General features: G+C 34.2%; 4 protein-coding genes across 17 annotated transcripts in view; 3 read left to right on the top strand and 1 right to left on the bottom strand.

Annotated features, from left to right (window-relative positions):
* The window catches only part of LOC126715871 (uncharacterized), a 40,883-nt gene extending 24,935 nt beyond the window's left edge, over positions 1 to 15,948 (bottom strand). Inside the window, exon 1 of the mRNA XM_050416714.1 lies at positions 15,755 to 15,948. The gene's annotated coding sequence lies outside the window, so the exon portion shown is untranslated. The remainder of the gene's footprint in view (positions 1 to 15,754) is intronic.
* Positions 1 to 16,293, top strand: part of LOC126715792 (uncharacterized) — a 65,016-nt gene that overhangs the window by 6,582 nt on the left and 42,141 nt on the right. For 4 of the 14 annotated variants that reach the window (XM_050416654.1, XM_050416590.1, XM_050416613.1 and 1 more), the window contains 2 exons: positions 18 to 146; positions 266 to 1,911. The exons of 3 other annotated variants lie outside the window; for them this stretch is intronic. In XM_050416654.1, the coding sequence (XP_050272611.1) occupies positions 283 to 1,911 (1,629 nt within the window). In that variant the 5' untranslated portion in view covers positions 18 to 146; positions 266 to 282. Of the gene's footprint in view, positions 1 to 17; positions 2,665 to 16,293 lie in introns of all 14 variants that reach the window. 7 more of the 14 variants (XM_050416662.1, XM_050416596.1, XM_050416636.1 and 4 more) reach the window with 5 other exon arrangements.
* LOC126715897 (sulfhydryl oxidase 2-like) lies at positions 5,912 to 7,935 on the top strand. Its single transcript, XM_050416748.1, has 2 exons — positions 5,912 to 6,293; positions 7,542 to 7,935. Exons 1-2 carry the CDS (start codon positions 6,043 to 6,045, stop codon positions 7,618 to 7,620), a joined length of 330 nt encoding a protein of 109 aa, XP_050272705.1. The 5' UTR covers positions 5,912 to 6,042; the 3' UTR covers positions 7,621 to 7,935.
* Positions 11,676 to 13,521, top strand: LOC126715864 (uncharacterized). Its single transcript, XM_050416693.1, has 3 exons — positions 11,676 to 11,726; positions 11,952 to 12,042; positions 12,158 to 13,521. The coding sequence occupies exon 3, from the start codon at positions 12,208 to 12,210 to the stop codon at positions 13,219 to 13,221; it is 1,014 nt and encodes a 337-aa protein (XP_050272650.1). The 5' UTR covers positions 11,676 to 11,726; positions 11,952 to 12,042; positions 12,158 to 12,207; the 3' UTR covers positions 13,222 to 13,521.

The following is a 16,293-nucleotide window of genomic DNA, read 5'->3' as shown; positions in this document are numbered from 1 at the left end:
ACTACAATTTCTTTCAGATAATTAAGAGATCCAAACTTATTTTCATTTGAAGATGATCTTCCCTTTTTAGTGCAAGCAGTGACTAAAGGGTATGTTCTGTTGAAGTGCACGGAAAGTTGTGTTTACTCAAAGTCTTCAATTCCCAGGTGAGTATCTAAGATAATCATTTAATACGTATTCACATAAAAGCATAACACCCACCACAATCAAGTGCAAAGTAACTTTCAAGTCCGGTAGACAAATTAGTTGTATGTGTGTTTGACAGGGAGACAACAGAGAGAGATGGAACTTCAACACTTCATCCATGAGCATCCTCTGATAATCAATGAATTTCCTTGGAACTTCATGTCCTTTGAGGAAAGGTTTAATTCTATTTTTTCTAAAATTATGCCCAAATGTACTGGGTGTGGTGAAGCAATTGTGGGTTCATGTGTCTGTTGTGGGAAATGTAGCTTTCTTCTTCATAATTCATGCGCCAAACTACCCCGTGAGTTGCAACTCCCAATACATGACAAACACCCTTTAGTTCTCCAAATAACTAAAAATGATGAAGGCACTTACAAATGCAACTATTGCAATTTAGTTTGCAAACATTTCTTTTACCATTGTCCCCTCTGCAAATTTGTCCTTGATGTCAAATGTGCTTCTTCGCTACAATCCATCCTTGAAGTCGAAATTCATGACCACCCATTGGCCCTCTTCCAAGGTTCAATCTCATTCACTTGTAATTTTTGTGGTAAAAAAGGTCAGGACAAGCCTTGCCAATGTGCCTTATGTGGAATTTGGTTCCACCACAAATGTGCTTTCTTACCACACATGGTCAAACATATGCGGCACAAGCACCCTCTCAACCTCACCAAACTTCTCAAGACTGATCAATCTGAGGACCGACTTTGTCAATTTTGTGTAAAAAAGTTGGAAACAAACTATGGGATTTATTATTGCTCAAGTTGTGATTATGTTGTCCATCTTGATTGTGCTATTGACAACTTTGGTATGGAGCTAACATTGGAGAGGGAATCAAAAGATGAGGAGCTTTTTGAGTCAACAACCAGGGTGGGGAAGGACAAAATTGAAGTACCCATAGAAATCAAACATTTCAGTCATGAGCATGAATTGAAGCTTACCGATGAGCTTGAGAATTATGAAATATGTGATGGGTGTATACGACCTATCTTCCCTCCGTTTTACAAGTGTGCTCAGTGTTCTTTCTTTCTACACAAATCATGTGTAGAATTACCCAATAAAAAGCAACATCCATTTCACATGCACACGCTCACCATGAAATCAAGGAGACCTATGCTTGCTCGTTGTGATGTTTGTGAACTTTTTACTAATGGCTTTACCTATGAGTGTAGCATATGCAGCGGGTTTGAACTTGATGTTTCATGTAGTTTGATCCCAGAAAAGCTTACTCATGTTGGCCACGAGCATTCCCTCATTCTCTCTAGTACAACATTGGATGAGAAGTGTAGTGCTTGTAATTATAAAATGAAAATCTTTCGTTGTACTAAATGTGAATTTACTCTAGATTTTGGATGTGCTACGCTGCCACTCACTGTAAAACATAGACAACACGAGCATCTTTTTACCTTACGATATTCTGCTGAAGATAATTCAGGTGAATATTATTGTGATATTTGTGAGGAAGAACGAGAATCAAAGTTTTGGTTCTATTACTGTGATGAATGTAGTTTTCCTGCTCACCCCAAATGTATATTTGGAGAGTTCTTAAATATCAAGTATCGAGACTGCCGAAACATCAAGTTTGGAAGCACTTACACATCCGACATCCACCAACATCCCCTCACTCTTGCTCGTAAGACTATGGACCATGACTCATGTGACAAGTGTGGTAAATTTTGCAATGAAGTGGCCTATGAATGTGCCACTTGTAATTCCATTATTCAGGTGAAGGGTCTGCCGAATTGTAAAACCTCTCTGATGGACTTCGCCGTGGAACAAAAACAACTTGAACAAGTAAGAAAATGTTTGAGTTTATTTTTTAAGGGAAAATTTATGAGGATAAAATTTAGAATTGAAGCTCATGTTCCGCATTCATTAATTTTGTTTTTATTTCTTTTACTTAGCAAATTGCCGATATAATCTAAGATACTTTACCTTTGCTCATGGTAACCTCTCTTATATAAATCATATGTTCAAATGCAATGCGGAGTTTGCAGTTTTCTAAGTCTCACTTGGTATCAGGGCTTCACAATCTCTGGAAAATTTTAGCAACTTTTATTTTTTGGTCTGAAGTTTCTGGTAGGACAACCAGATTCGGGTCCATTTAACCCCTTTTTCTTGCACCACTCCAATAATAATTCTGGTTTGGCACTTGTTTCTCAGCCTCTCATTGGTGAGAATTACAAAACATAAGAGTCAATCCATGATAATGACGCTCACAGCCAAGAACAAGATTAGTTTCATCAACGAGTCTATTATTCCAAAACCTGTTTAACAGTTTAGACCCAAATTTCCTTGCTTGGAAACGATGTAATACCATGATTCTTTCATGGCTTCTCAATTATATATGTTTCCGAGGAAAGTTTGAATACTTGACCAACATTAAACTATTTTATATAGTGAATTAACAACTATTTTTGACATTATTTAGGATTTGTCTATCGATTTGCCAAAAAATAAAATGTTGCGCAAAGTTAGGTCGAGTAGAATACCATACTTGTTATTAATGGTAGTAAGTCAACTAATAACATCTTTTACGGTGTTGTTTATAATTTTTTTTTCTAAGTTTGGAGCTGAATCAGAGCGCAGAAATCGGATGGCTGAATTACAGAGCATAAATCGGATGGCCGAATTACAGCGCAGAAATCTGATGGCTGAATTAGACCACAGACAACAGATGCCTGGTTCACGTTTGAAAGAAATGATGAAGTCACGTGATCTACCATAAGGATTATATAATTTCTCATTAAGCAGAACCCGAATCAAGTTTCTAGCAGCAGCAGCAGGGCTGAGATACAGAATTGACGTCATCCTCCTCGTTCTCTTCACCATCTCTCTCGCTCCTTCAATGCGATCGTCGACGACAACAACCACAAAAATGACAACGTTGTCGTTGTCGTTGATATCTGCCCTCACGATTACGCTGCTGATTTAAACGTCACGAATTTCGATGCCGTTCTTAGAGACACCCCTGCCACCTTTGCTGTCGTCGTATTCTTCCCCCACTGCTCATTATTTATAGCTTTACTACCATTTTGTTAGATCTATGCTTTGTTAATGGATATTGGGATTTTTAAGGAAATGACTAGCTGTGGAATTGTTGTTTCAGCTGAAATATTTATATTTGTGGAGATCTTTGTGATTTGTGGAATTGGCAATCCAAATAATTATAGAGGTTGTTTGATAATTTTCAAATAAATTTTTTTTTTTTAATTATATTAGATTGCAACTAACACATGGTTTACTACTTTGGCTACTAGCTAAATGGATCAGCAGGTTTGGTACTTAGGTAAATTTATTGGATTTAGATTTAGATTTAGATTTACGGTAGAATGGATTCTGATGATTAAGTGAATTTTGAGAGAATACATTTTTGTCTTGCAATTAAGAAATGGTTTACTACTTTTGAGATTAGCTAAATGGATTGGCAGCTTACTTAGTGATTACTTTTCTTTTTCTTATGAAAATGAACTTTTTTTTTTGGAAGTATGTGAATGACCCCCAATTAGTCCGTTGAAGATCAATAGCTGACCAGCCCAACTCTACGATTTTGGTAATAAGGCTTTGTTGTTGTTGTTGTAACACGCCCATTTGAAGAAGTTCAAACAAATTTGGATAGTTGTATGTCATGTGCAGTTCAATTTTATTTAACATGGTTTAATTGGTCTGGCAGGAGTTCTTCTTCCAGAAATTATAAGGTATGATATGCTAGAATTTGTGATCGATAATTCTTAAGGGGATGCTGTCTTATTATTTGTTGGCATATTGATTGAAAATAAATTTATGCAGCCCCATTACGAAAGAGTTGCAAGGCTTTTTAATGGACCTGCTACAGTTCATCCTGGGATCATATTAATGACCAGAGTGGACTGTGCATTGAAGCTATTTACGCTGCCACATTTTTTTATAAATGGGAATTACTTTCCTGATAGTTTCTTTCTATGGAAGATGTTGGTGCCTTTTTCCTCTCCTGAGAATGACTACTGAATTTTATGAAGGACACAATCATAGAAATCCAATTAACGACACTAATGTGGTTCTTGTATTTTATTGTTTTCTTCTCCACATTGGAATTGATTTCATCCATTAATCATTAACTCCAATCTGATCCCCCAATTACATGGAGTTGATGGGTCATAAATCAAAAAAGGATCCTGTTTTACAGGGTGCTGAACTATCTTTTATAAGTGCAAGGCTAATTAAACTCAAACAAGTCTTGATTAAGTTATTTTCTCCATGTACTGGCTTAAATTCAATAGTACTCCTTTGACTTTTGCTGCCTGTGCTTCTTGGGTTTTAGTGTGATCTTTTTGTTTGTCCTAATGCGTCTGAAAGTCTGTCAAATCTGCTGATTGTTTGGAACAGAGAAGCGTATTTGATTGATGGTTATGGCAAGTTTTTGGACTTCTTTGCATACTCATATCAGTAAAGCACCAAAGGAACAGAATAACCCTGTCTCAAATTACAGTTTTAATCTAAACCACCTGAATGCAAGACACAGCTAAACTGTAAACTAGAGAACATGGATTGAAGCTCTTCTAGCAAATAGGCAACTAATTAAGGATGATCTGCAGTGATACATTCGATAGGGTGAAATATATCCTGCTGAAAATTTAAAATACTTTCCACAGGGTCTATTAGAAGTATAGGGATTTGAGGAAGAAACTTTGTGGCTTGACTAGGCTTCTGTCACGCTTAAATGCATGGGTAGATTTTTTAGGGTGTGATTTTTGTGAGAAACATGAAAATGATTTTTCTGCTACATAAGCTCCTCTTTAATTTTCTCCTGTAAGTGTTGAATTTCAGAACCATTCAACCCCCACCGCCCTGCCCTTTTGGGTACTCTTTTTTCTGTGAATCCTGTAATTGAATTTTGTCATTGCTGTACAATACCATTACTTAAATCAAAATAATAGGTGAGTACAATGTTAGAGCACCCAATCTAGACGCCTAAGCTAGCAGTTGGAGTGGCCCAACTAGGTAATAACCATATCAAGTCCCAAACACAACCAATGTTCGATTCCCTAATACCCCTGGTCCAACCAAAACCTAAATCTAGACAAACGGGCCTGGTGGCCTAACCAAAGCTGAACAAGCATGGCAAGTCGGGTCCAAGAACAAACAAACCAGATTTTGATTATTATTATTTATTTATTTTTTGTTAAGTTACTGGATTTTAGTATTATGTTAAGAGTATCCAACTTAAAAGTTTAAGTTAATAGGTGGAGATGTTCAGCTTGTACATGAACCCCCATATCTAAGTGTCAAATAAACCAACATGGGAATGTGCTGTCCTAACATGTCCTTCACTTTAATGAGTGGCATCAAAGCCAATGGTTGGCAGAGTAGTGTGACTAAGAGCATGTAGCTCGCTTGATGGACCAGACCTGTAGTCACATATTCACTGGTTGATTAACCATGGTGGGTCCAAAGTCACTAGCTTAAAATTTGGTTTGTATGCTCTAACATAAAGAAGAAGATAAAAACAATGCGATTTTGGACCTTGGGAAAAATTGCAATCTGGACGGGAAAGAGTGGGTTGGCAACAATACCTATTGTAATGCCTCCCATCTTCTCAACTGTCATTTTTTTTTTTTTTTTTTTTTTTTTTTTTTTGAAAGATACTTTCCTCAGTCATTTTGAAAATTGGATAAAATTCATTACTATCAGTTGACAAATGTTAGAGAGAGGGGGGGGGGGGGGGTAAGGTGAATACATTCAATGCAGTGCTAATGAAGTAACCAAACCATTAAAGAGGGTAACTGAACTTCAGACAAGTAATCCATAACTGTGATTAACCTCCAACAGTATAGTTTTCTATGTTTGATTTATTGCATCTCTTATTGGGTTTTTTAAATGACACTTGATCCTAATAATTTTGAATTGGTGTTTGGTCATTCTCCTTTCACTTTTTTGGCAGCACAGATAAACACTAAACTTTTTGATAAGATTTCTGCGGATCATTATCCTATGCTCTTTTGTGCCCCTTCTTCTAAATTTGTATCGGGTGGTTGGGAACCTAAACGAGAGAAAAATGAAATGCATGTTATTGATGATGCATGGACAGCTGATAGATTGCTTAATTGGATCAACAAGCAAACAGTAAGGTATGGGGTATTTACATCTATTTCTTGTTTGAAGGTAATAATTCAATTGCACTATATGTTTTACTTGAAATAAGTATGATGTAAGAATTTACTATTTCAATGTTTGATTTATGACATATACATTTAACCTGTTAATGGTCATCATATCCGGTGTTTTTGAAAGTTTTCTCATACTTCGTATCTTTTCATTGTTAAGTTACACATGCACCTAGTGGGTGCTAAACTCATGACCTCACCCTTCATCCCAATATTATAGGAGGAAGTATTAGTTGAGCCATAGCTTATTGGTCTCACACTTTGCATATTTGTGGTGCATACATTCCAAGCAAATCTGTCCTTTAACTATTGCCTCCTGCACAAAGATGAAGGCCTTATTTTGCCCCTAGTTAGAGAAGTTTCTCATGTGCTGTTTGACACTTAATATGGAAAGTTTAAAATTAATGAAACTTCAATTAGAGATCCTCAATATTATCAACCTTTTATTATTATTTTCCTTCTTTACTGAAACATCTTGACGCTTCACAATGTGGCTAAGTAGGTCTTGGTTTTTAATTTTTTCAACTATATAAATTGTCAAAGGAATGAGTATCATCAGAACTAAATCAAATATTTTATTGGTTTTTTTTTTTTTTTTTTTTTTTTTTTTTTTTTTACCACTGAAATGTGCCCCCCGAAGCAGTGAACTGGTAAAGTGACCTATGTGCCCCCCCTTCCTTCTCTCTTTGTGATTGGGAGGGGAGTCAAAATTCATTTAAGTAAAAGAAAAAGAAAAAGAAGAATGTGATATCCAGAATTACTTATGAGGCTCATTTATAACCAGATACTTTAAAAAAGGAAATTGAAGTAAGTGATTTGTCTTTCTTAGCCATGGACTTCAATTGTTGAATAGGAGTGGGCCAACACATGTGCGAATTGATTACGTAGAGAGGGTTTGCTTGTAGAATTTAAATGGGTTACCTCCCAGGTAGTGAAAATCACTGAAAATTATGCACTTTGAATTGTTTAAACTCATTTGGTGTAGACAATTCCAGTGGGGTGGCCAAAGTTATCAACAATGTTTTGGGACTTCCATTTTGTTTCAATATTCATTTAGTTTATTAGAAAAATTAATGCTCTTATCACAACAAATTACAAACCAAGTACTGGGGAGATGATTAGGGGCACTTAACATTTTGTTATGTAGTTGTGTGAATTTTAGCTTCAAGTGTTGTTCTTTCTACTAATGCTAATGTGCTTTAAACTGTGCAGCTCCTTTGGCTTGGATGATGAGAAATTTGAAAATCAGCATCTTTCATCCAATGTATCAGACCCTCTACAGGTCGTTTAGGTGGCATTAGAAATAAATTTGTCTGCTTCTATTACAAATTAATGTTTCTTCTCTATAAATCAAGTTATTGACTCTTGCAACTGGTGAATTTTGTAAGATTGCACGAGCTGTGTATGATGTTGAGGAGGCACAACCGCACAAGGTATAACCTCTTGCTTTCTGGAATATATGTATTTGAGATCCAGATCATTTCTGTTACTAAGACTGTTTGAAGGAGAAATAGCCAACAGTTATATCATGTGCTTGCTTGTATACTTGGCTTTATCTTCTTGTTTGATTCATCGACTTCTTTTTACTTTTAATTTATGGGATAGATATTGTAGCTTTTTATCATTAGCACAGGATCAGTATTTCAATTAGTTCAGCTAAAATTTTGCTAACCAACCCAGAAAGGTAAAACCAGTATTGAACTATCTAAAACCAAACTAAATGCGAGCTATAATGTGTAGTCAAATCTGACTAGCACTGTAGATTAGTTAAAGGTACTTTATTTTTTCAATGTCACTCGTCTGTCTCTTCCTCTTTAGTTTCTTACTCTCATCCTTGATGCTAATGGGTTGTGACTTGTGAGGGTCACAAGGAGGTGTGGATGGTGGCACGGTGCCGTAAGGCTTAGGGCTGTGGCCGTTTCATAGCAATGATCCTGAGTTCCTGACAAGTTTGGGGTCAGGAATGACATTTTTGGCTATGCAGTGATTTTGTTTTGAGATTTGCAATGATTTGTTCATTGCTCTCTTTCAAATAGGGATAAAAGAATAACTTTGTCTCAATTAACGTAGAGAAACCATTTCAATTTTCCTTTGGTTTCTTTGTGTTCTAAACAAAAGATGGATTCCTTGCTTCATCTCCAAAAGTAGAAGCTTTTTCCACATTGTGTGATTCATCACAAATAGAAATGAAGTGATAACAAGTTACATTTTTTTTTCATAAATTATTTGACATAATTGCCATGATGCACACAAGCAGAATACAAATAGGGACAAAAGAATAACTTTTGTCTCAATTAACGGGAGGAAACCATTCTATTTTCTCTTTGGTTGTTTTTTGTGTTCCAAACAAAAAGAAGGATTCCTTGCTTCAACCCCTAAGCAAAAACTCCTTCCATATTGCATGCATCATCAAAAATAGAAATGGTGTGATAACAAGTTACTTTTTTTCTGTAAATTATTCGACATAATTGCGATGATGCACGCAAACAGAATACAAATAGGGATAAAAGAATAACTTTTGTCTCAATTAACGTAGAGAAACCATTCCAATTTTCCTTTGGTTGTTTTTGTGTTCTAAACAGAAGATGGATTCCTTGCTTCATCTCCCAAAGTAGAAACTTTTTCCATATTGCATGCATCATCACAAATAGAAATGGAGTGATAACAAGTTACATTTTTTTTTTTCATAGATTATTCGACATAATTGTCATGATGCACACAAGTAGAATACAAATAGGGATAAAAGAATAACTTTTGTCTCAATTAACGTGGAGAAGCCATTCCATTTTTCCTTTGGTTAATTTTTTGTTCTAAACAAGAGATGGATTCATTGCTTCATCTCCTAAAGTAGAAACTTTTTCCATATTGTGTGCATCATCTCAAATAGAAATAAAGTGATAACAAGTTACTTTTCCCCGTAAATTATTTGACATAATTGTGATGCACACAAGAAGAATACGGATAAAAGAATGACTTTTGTCTCAATTAACGTTGAGAAACCATTCCAATTTTCCTTTGATTGTTTTTATGTTCTATACAAAAGGATTCCTTGCTTCATCCCCCAAAGTAGTTGTTCATCTTTCATTAATCCACCCCCAAAGTAGAAATTCTTTCCATATTGCATGCATCATCCCAAATAGAAATGGAGTGATAACAAGTTACTACTTGTCTTTTTTATAAATTATTTGACATAATTGCATAATTATAATTTGGTGAAATGCTAATGGACATTTTTTTATTTTTGCAAAGTTACAGTTCAACAACATATAATAATAAAATTTCTTAATTACTTTTAATTTGTTTGGTGTTTAAATGTTAACGCATTCGATTATGGATGAAACACTAATTATTAATTGAGTCAAATGAGATTTTCCCCCTTCAATTAAAAGCACAAATAAAAATCAAGGAATCTATATATTACTAAAAGCTAAAATGTAGTGTTTAATGCTGCTGCTCTCACGTTGAGCCACATCAGCTACCACGTCATTCTTTTTTTTCTTTTCTTTTTTAAAATATAATTTGTCCTACAATTTTAAAATGGTTTTTACAATTTTCAACCCTATATATGCAGCCCACTACTTATTTATTTACTTTCACTATCACCCTATAATAAATCCAGCACACTACTTATTTATTTACTTCTACTATCACCCTATAATAAATTTGTATAATTAATCCAGGCCACCTCTTATTTATTTAGTTTCATTATCAAGCTCAACCCAAAACCTTTTTAGTTCAGGTTTAGGATTTTGTGTGAGCCTTTTCAGCTTAAAGAAAAAAAAAATTTTTTAAAATAAAACAAAACAAAACGTTGAAGCCTTTCAAGCTTTAGTTTTTTTTTTTTTTTTTTTTTTTTTTTTTTTTTTTTTCAATTTTCTTATAATTGTTTTTAACATTTATTTTTTTAATATTTACACTTCTCCAACCTTTCTCTCTCCCTTACCATTTCATCTCCCCACTACTTCTGCAATCTTTCTCCCTCCCTTACCTTTTCATCTCTCCACTACCTCTACATTAATATCATTATTCCTATTTCCTTTTATCTTCCTTTATTTTTGTCTCTTTTTATTCACACCCTCTTACTATAAATTTGTCACTATCTCTTCTATTCTATGCATAGTTTTCCCTCAAAAAAAGAAAAAAAAAAAAGGTTCCCTCTCTCTCCCCCTCTCTCTCTCTCTCTAAATTTTTTGGTGGATTTTTTTATTTTTCTTGCATCTCTACTTTAGGTTGATAATTTTTTATATTCTTTAAAACTCTATTTTGGGTTAATGCGATTTAGTTTTGTTTTTTAAATTGTGATTTAGTTTTGTTTTTAAAATTGTTGTTGTTGTTGTTGTTTTTTTTTTTTTTTTTTTTCTTCGTCTTCTCTTTGATTATTAAATGTTATTCTATTGCGTTCTAAAGAATTAAATATAACATATAAAAATATAATATTATTCTATTACATAGCATGATTTGGATAATTTGGTATTTATTCTGTTACATAGCATGATTTTTTATAGTGCTCAATTTAGATGTTAAACTATGAGACTTTACTAATTTTTGTTTATTTTCTAATCCTTTGTGGTGGACTAAGTACTCTTAATAGTTGTATTAGAAGTACTCTATAATGCCATTTATTTAAAGAAAAGCAAAGGTTAGTCAAACGAAAATAATCGGATAGGTGACAAATTTTAACTTTTGCAATTTTATTTTTATTATTATTTTATAACAATGCAGGTATAAAAATTTAATTCTTAGATTTTGCTAATAATTTTTTATTTGATAATATATTTTGGGCGGCCGAAATTATAATTTCTACAAAGAAAATAACCTTAATAGATTATCAAAAACAAAATTTTATCCTAATATTGGTTCAATTAATTATTGTTAAGTTTTATTAATTTTTTTTAGTTTACGTTTTTTTGGTGTTTTGGATTGTTCCATATTACATTTATTATTGTTCATATAATAAATAAAAATATAATTACGAAATACATTACTCATTATTAGTTTAGTTTAAATTGTAAAAAAAAAAATTAATAAAACCACCATAAAAATAATTATCACACGCAACGCACGGGTTCACAACTAATATATAATAATTATTGAGTTATATATATATATATATATATATATTTTTTTTTTTTTCTTTTACATTTAACATCCAAGAAAAAAAAGAAACCATTTGATTCCATTCTTTTCTATTTCATTACACATTAATTTGTTCATTTCTTACCACTCCCTTAAGCTATCTAGATTCTACTTTTAAAAAATCCATATAGAAGTAGAGATTATAAATCTAACCAACCTGAATTCATGCAACCAAAAAGACCAACCAAGTTTTGAAGCCTTGTCTCAAAAAAAAAAAAAAAAAAAAAGGTTTTGAAACCATATTAAAGTTCTTGTTTGTGGGTGAGTTTTTTTTTTTTTTTTTATTTTATTTTATTTTTTTTATAAGTAGCCTGGGCTGTATCGATCATATAGAAGTGAAATACAATAAGATATTTGTTGTTATTTTACCATTTAATTTTATGATGAGATAGGGAGCATGTTTACTTTGATTTCTACAGCAATTTCTTTCAGTTAATTGATAGATCCAAAGCTTATTTTCATTTGTAGATGATCTTCTCTTTTTAGTGCAGGGGCCAGGGAGTGACTAAGGACCTAGAGGGTGCGTTCTATAGAAGTGCATGGAAAATTATGCTTACTCAAGGTGTTCGATTTCCAGGTGAGTATCTAAGATAATCATTTGATAACATATATGGAACATCTATTCAGTTAAACACAAAACACCGATTATAATTAAGTCTCGTAGACAAATTAGTTGTATGTGTGTTTGACAGGGAGATAGAGAGAAACGGAGCTTCGAGAATTTATCCATGAGCATCCTTTCATGATCGATGAATTTCCAGGAAATTTATTGCCCTCTGCACTTCAATTAAGCCGGCTAGGATATTTTATAATCAACTGTAATGGGTGTGGTGAACAAATTAAGGGTTCATGCTTTTGCTGTAAAAAATGTAGGGTTTTTCTTCATCTTTCATGCGCCAAACTACCCCAGGAGTTGCGGCACCCCGTACATGACAAACACCCTCTAGTTTTTCATAAAAAGTCAAAGCATGATAAGGACATTTACAAATGCAACCACTGCAATTCAGTTTTCCGAGAGTTCTTTTACCATTGTTTACTCTGCAAATTCAACTTTGATATCAAATGTGCTTCTACTCTACAAATCATTGCAGTTAAATTTCATGACCACCCATTGGCCCTCTTCCAGGGATCGATTCCATTCATGTGTGATTTTTGTGGTAAAAAAGGCAGGGGCATGCCTTGCCTTTGTGCCATATGTGGATTTTGGGTTGACCGCATTTGTGCTTCCTTACCAAGCATGTTCGAACATGTATGGCACAATCACCCTCTCAACCTTACCAACTATCTCAAGCCCTATCAATCTGAGCACCAAATTTGCCAAATTTGTGTGAAAAATGTGAACACAAAGTATGGGATTTATTATTGTTCAAGATGTGATTATGTTGCCCACCTTGATTGTGCTACAAAAATGGAAGATAGGGAGCTAAACTTTGAGTGGAAATTAGAAGAGGAGTCCGTCGAGCCAACAACCAAAGTGAAAGAGGAAAAAATTGAAATACCAATAGAAATCAAACATTTTAGTCATGAGCATGACTTAAAGCTCACCAATGAGCTTGAGAATTATGATGAGCTTGAGAATCATGAGATATGTGACGGGTGTATACGACCTATCTCTCCTCCATTTTACAAGTGTGCTCAGTGTTCTTTCTTTCTACACAAATCTTGTGTGGAATTACCCAATAAAAAGATACACCCACTTCATCGACACCCACTCCATTTTACAAGTGTGCTCAGTGTTCTTTCTTGCCTTGTGTGATGCATGTGGTTTTTTAACTAATGGCTTTACCTATAAGTGCAGCATATGCAACTATGGACTTGATGTCTCATGCAATTTGGTCCCAAACACACTTACTCATGTCGGTCACAAGCACCCCTTCATCCTCTATAGTACAACATCGGCTGAGAAGTGTAGTGCTTGTAATTATTATACAATGAAAATATTTTGTTGTACTGAATGTGACTTTACTTTAGATTTTGGATGTGCTACACTACCACCTACTATAAAGTACAGACAATATGAGCATCTTTTTACCCTGCCCAATACCATTGAAGATGATTCAGGTGAATACTATTGCGATATTTGTGAAGAAGAACGAAATTCAGAGCTTTGGTTCTATTATTGTGAAAAATGTAGTTATCCTGCTCATCCCAAATGTGTATTTTGAAAAACGCAGCTTAAGACCACAAAAACGCGGCTATAGGCTTTTAGCCACGTTTCCTATGGCCACGTTTATAAATGCAGCCTAAAGTCCGCAGCTCAAAGCCTATAGCCGCGTTTTCTGAAACCGAAGCTAAAACCAGACCTATAGCCGCGTTTTCTAACCGCGGCTATAGGATTCAGCCTATAGCTGCGTTTTTGGAAACGCAGCAGTAGACCCCCACCTATAGCCGTGTTTATTACAAACGCAGCTCTAGGACAGCTGCGGTTATCAAGGCGGCTATGGCTTCGGACCTATAAAACGCGGCTATAGGTTGTTCCAAGCAGCTGAATAAAAGTCTATAGCTGCGTTTTGAACGCAGCTCAAACCTAACCTATAGCGGCGTTTCTAAGAAACACGGCTATAGGCCCTATTTGAGCTACGTTTTAAACGCGGCTATAGATATTTTCCCAGCGACATTGAACAACCTATAGCCGCGTTTTAAAAACACGGCTATAGGTTTTTTTTTCCCCCCCTGCTTTCTCAACTTCCTGTTGTACACACAACTCCCTGCTTTCACAACACATCCCAAGAATCACAAGTTCTATAACAACTCCCTGCTTTCACAACTTATTACATCCCAATATCACAAGTTCCATAAACATCACAAGGGAATTTAACAAGTTCTCCTTCCTACATCACAAATTCCATAAACTGAACATCCCAAGATCACAAGTTCCATAAACATCACAAAGGGAAATAAACAAGTTCCATAAACATCACAAGGAAAATAAACAAGTTTCCAATATTCCTACATCACAAGTTCCATAAACATCACAAAGGGAAATAAACAAGTTCCATAAACGTCATTACATCCCAAGATCACAAGTTCCATAATAAACATCACAAGTTCCATAAACATCACAAAGGAAATAAACAAGTTCGCATTCCTACATCACAAGGATTTTTGTACATCACAAAAAATATACCAAAAGGATTTTTTTTACATTCTAAATTGCTCTCAAACAGCCACAGGCAGCAACCAGTTTGCTTTGTTGTCCACTTCATGGTAAAACTGCACAAATTATTCTGGCGGGAGTTAAATTTGCCAAATTTTTGCTTGCAATACATAATACTCTAAACATGAATTTGAAATTGTAATTCGGCAATGCTTAGATGCACATTTGTATCAAAAGGCCTCACAATGGAGCAATTTGGGAGAATAATGTTATGAGGGAGAGCTCATTTGGATTAAAAAAAAAAAATACAAAGAGTAACATGAGAGGAAGACTACGCAATAGTTCAACTATTCGTTAAAATAACCTAGTCAAAACTTCGAATTCAATCAAGTTCAGCAATACATTCTTGACATTGATAATTTAAATTGTTTTGTTCCTTCATGTATTTTGAATGTGTCTAGTCATGGAGATCTAGATGTGAATATGCCAAGAAACCATGTTCTTCATGTTTCAGGTGACAAATAAGAATGCGATACTAATATACACCTTTGAAATGCATCTTGAATCAACTTATCTTACATTAATACAATTGCATTATGAGATTTTATAACATATTCACTAGCAGAAATTTTCTTTCCTCCTGTACTGACTACTGAGGTTCATAGTTTATCTATCATAGCATGGTATGTGTTTTGAAAAAAAATAATACACCAACAACAGAATTTCTCAGAGGCCCAGTCTCCGTACCAAAACATAAAATCCAAAAAAATGTGTTTTGAAAACTAATATTAAATTAGCAATAGAATTTCTCAGAGACCCAGTATCCATCCCACACCATAAAATTCAAAAAACTGTGTTTTCAAAACTAATATCACACTGGCAACAGAATTACTCATAGACCCAGTACCCACCCAACCCTATAAAATTAAAAAATATGTGCTTCGAAAACAAATATTACACCCAAAAAAAGTCAAACCCCAATACTGCCCAACAAATTCAACATTAATTAATACTACGAGTACAACATAAACACGCGTATTAAATTCATCAACAACAATAAATGATGGGTAATCGTAAATTTAACATTAAATAGCAAAGCACATAGTTAATAAAAAAAACCAACATGTTTTCCATAAACAAACGAAAATGAAAAATTGAACGAGAATGAAACGAAATTAACGAATTGAAGTACCTAAGATTTGGTCAAATTAGTGGCAAGGGTTTGATTTGAGCGGGAGAGGAGTGAATTTGGGGCACGATGGAATTTTGGGATTTTGAATTTTGTGTATTTGTTTAAATTTAAAGGGATCCAAAAAACTAAAAGGGTTTCGAAGAGCGAATATTCTTCTATGCTTGTTAGATTTTGATTTGATTTTAGAGTTCCGAGTAATTATAGGAGATTGGTGACAATGAATGAGTTTCTTGTGGTTTTTGTGGTTGGTACAAATTGTGGCCCGTGTGAGAAACCAATGGGCTCAACTTGGGTGCTGTACCAAATGGACCTCTAATTTGTTGGGTCAAATTTATAACACTATTGGTTAGGTGTTGTAGCTTGACCTATACAACACAGAACATTTTTTTTCTTCTCTTAATATATATGTATAATAATAATAATTCATTCAATTCAATTATGTGAATCAGTTTGTATATTTTCTTTCTATATTTTTTTTTCTTTTTTCCATGTATGTGATCATAATTAATAGGCCATTATTTTTCATATGTCAAACTTCA

This window comes from Quercus robur, chromosome 1 (genome assembly GCF_932294415.1).
Source record: "Quercus robur chromosome 1, dhQueRobu3.1, whole genome shotgun sequence".
Classification (NCBI taxonomy): domain Eukaryota; kingdom Viridiplantae; phylum Streptophyta; class Magnoliopsida; order Fagales; family Fagaceae; genus Quercus; species Quercus robur.
The sequence above is the reverse complement of the archived record's forward strand: the minus strand, read 5'-3'. Positions and strand labels throughout refer to the sequence as shown.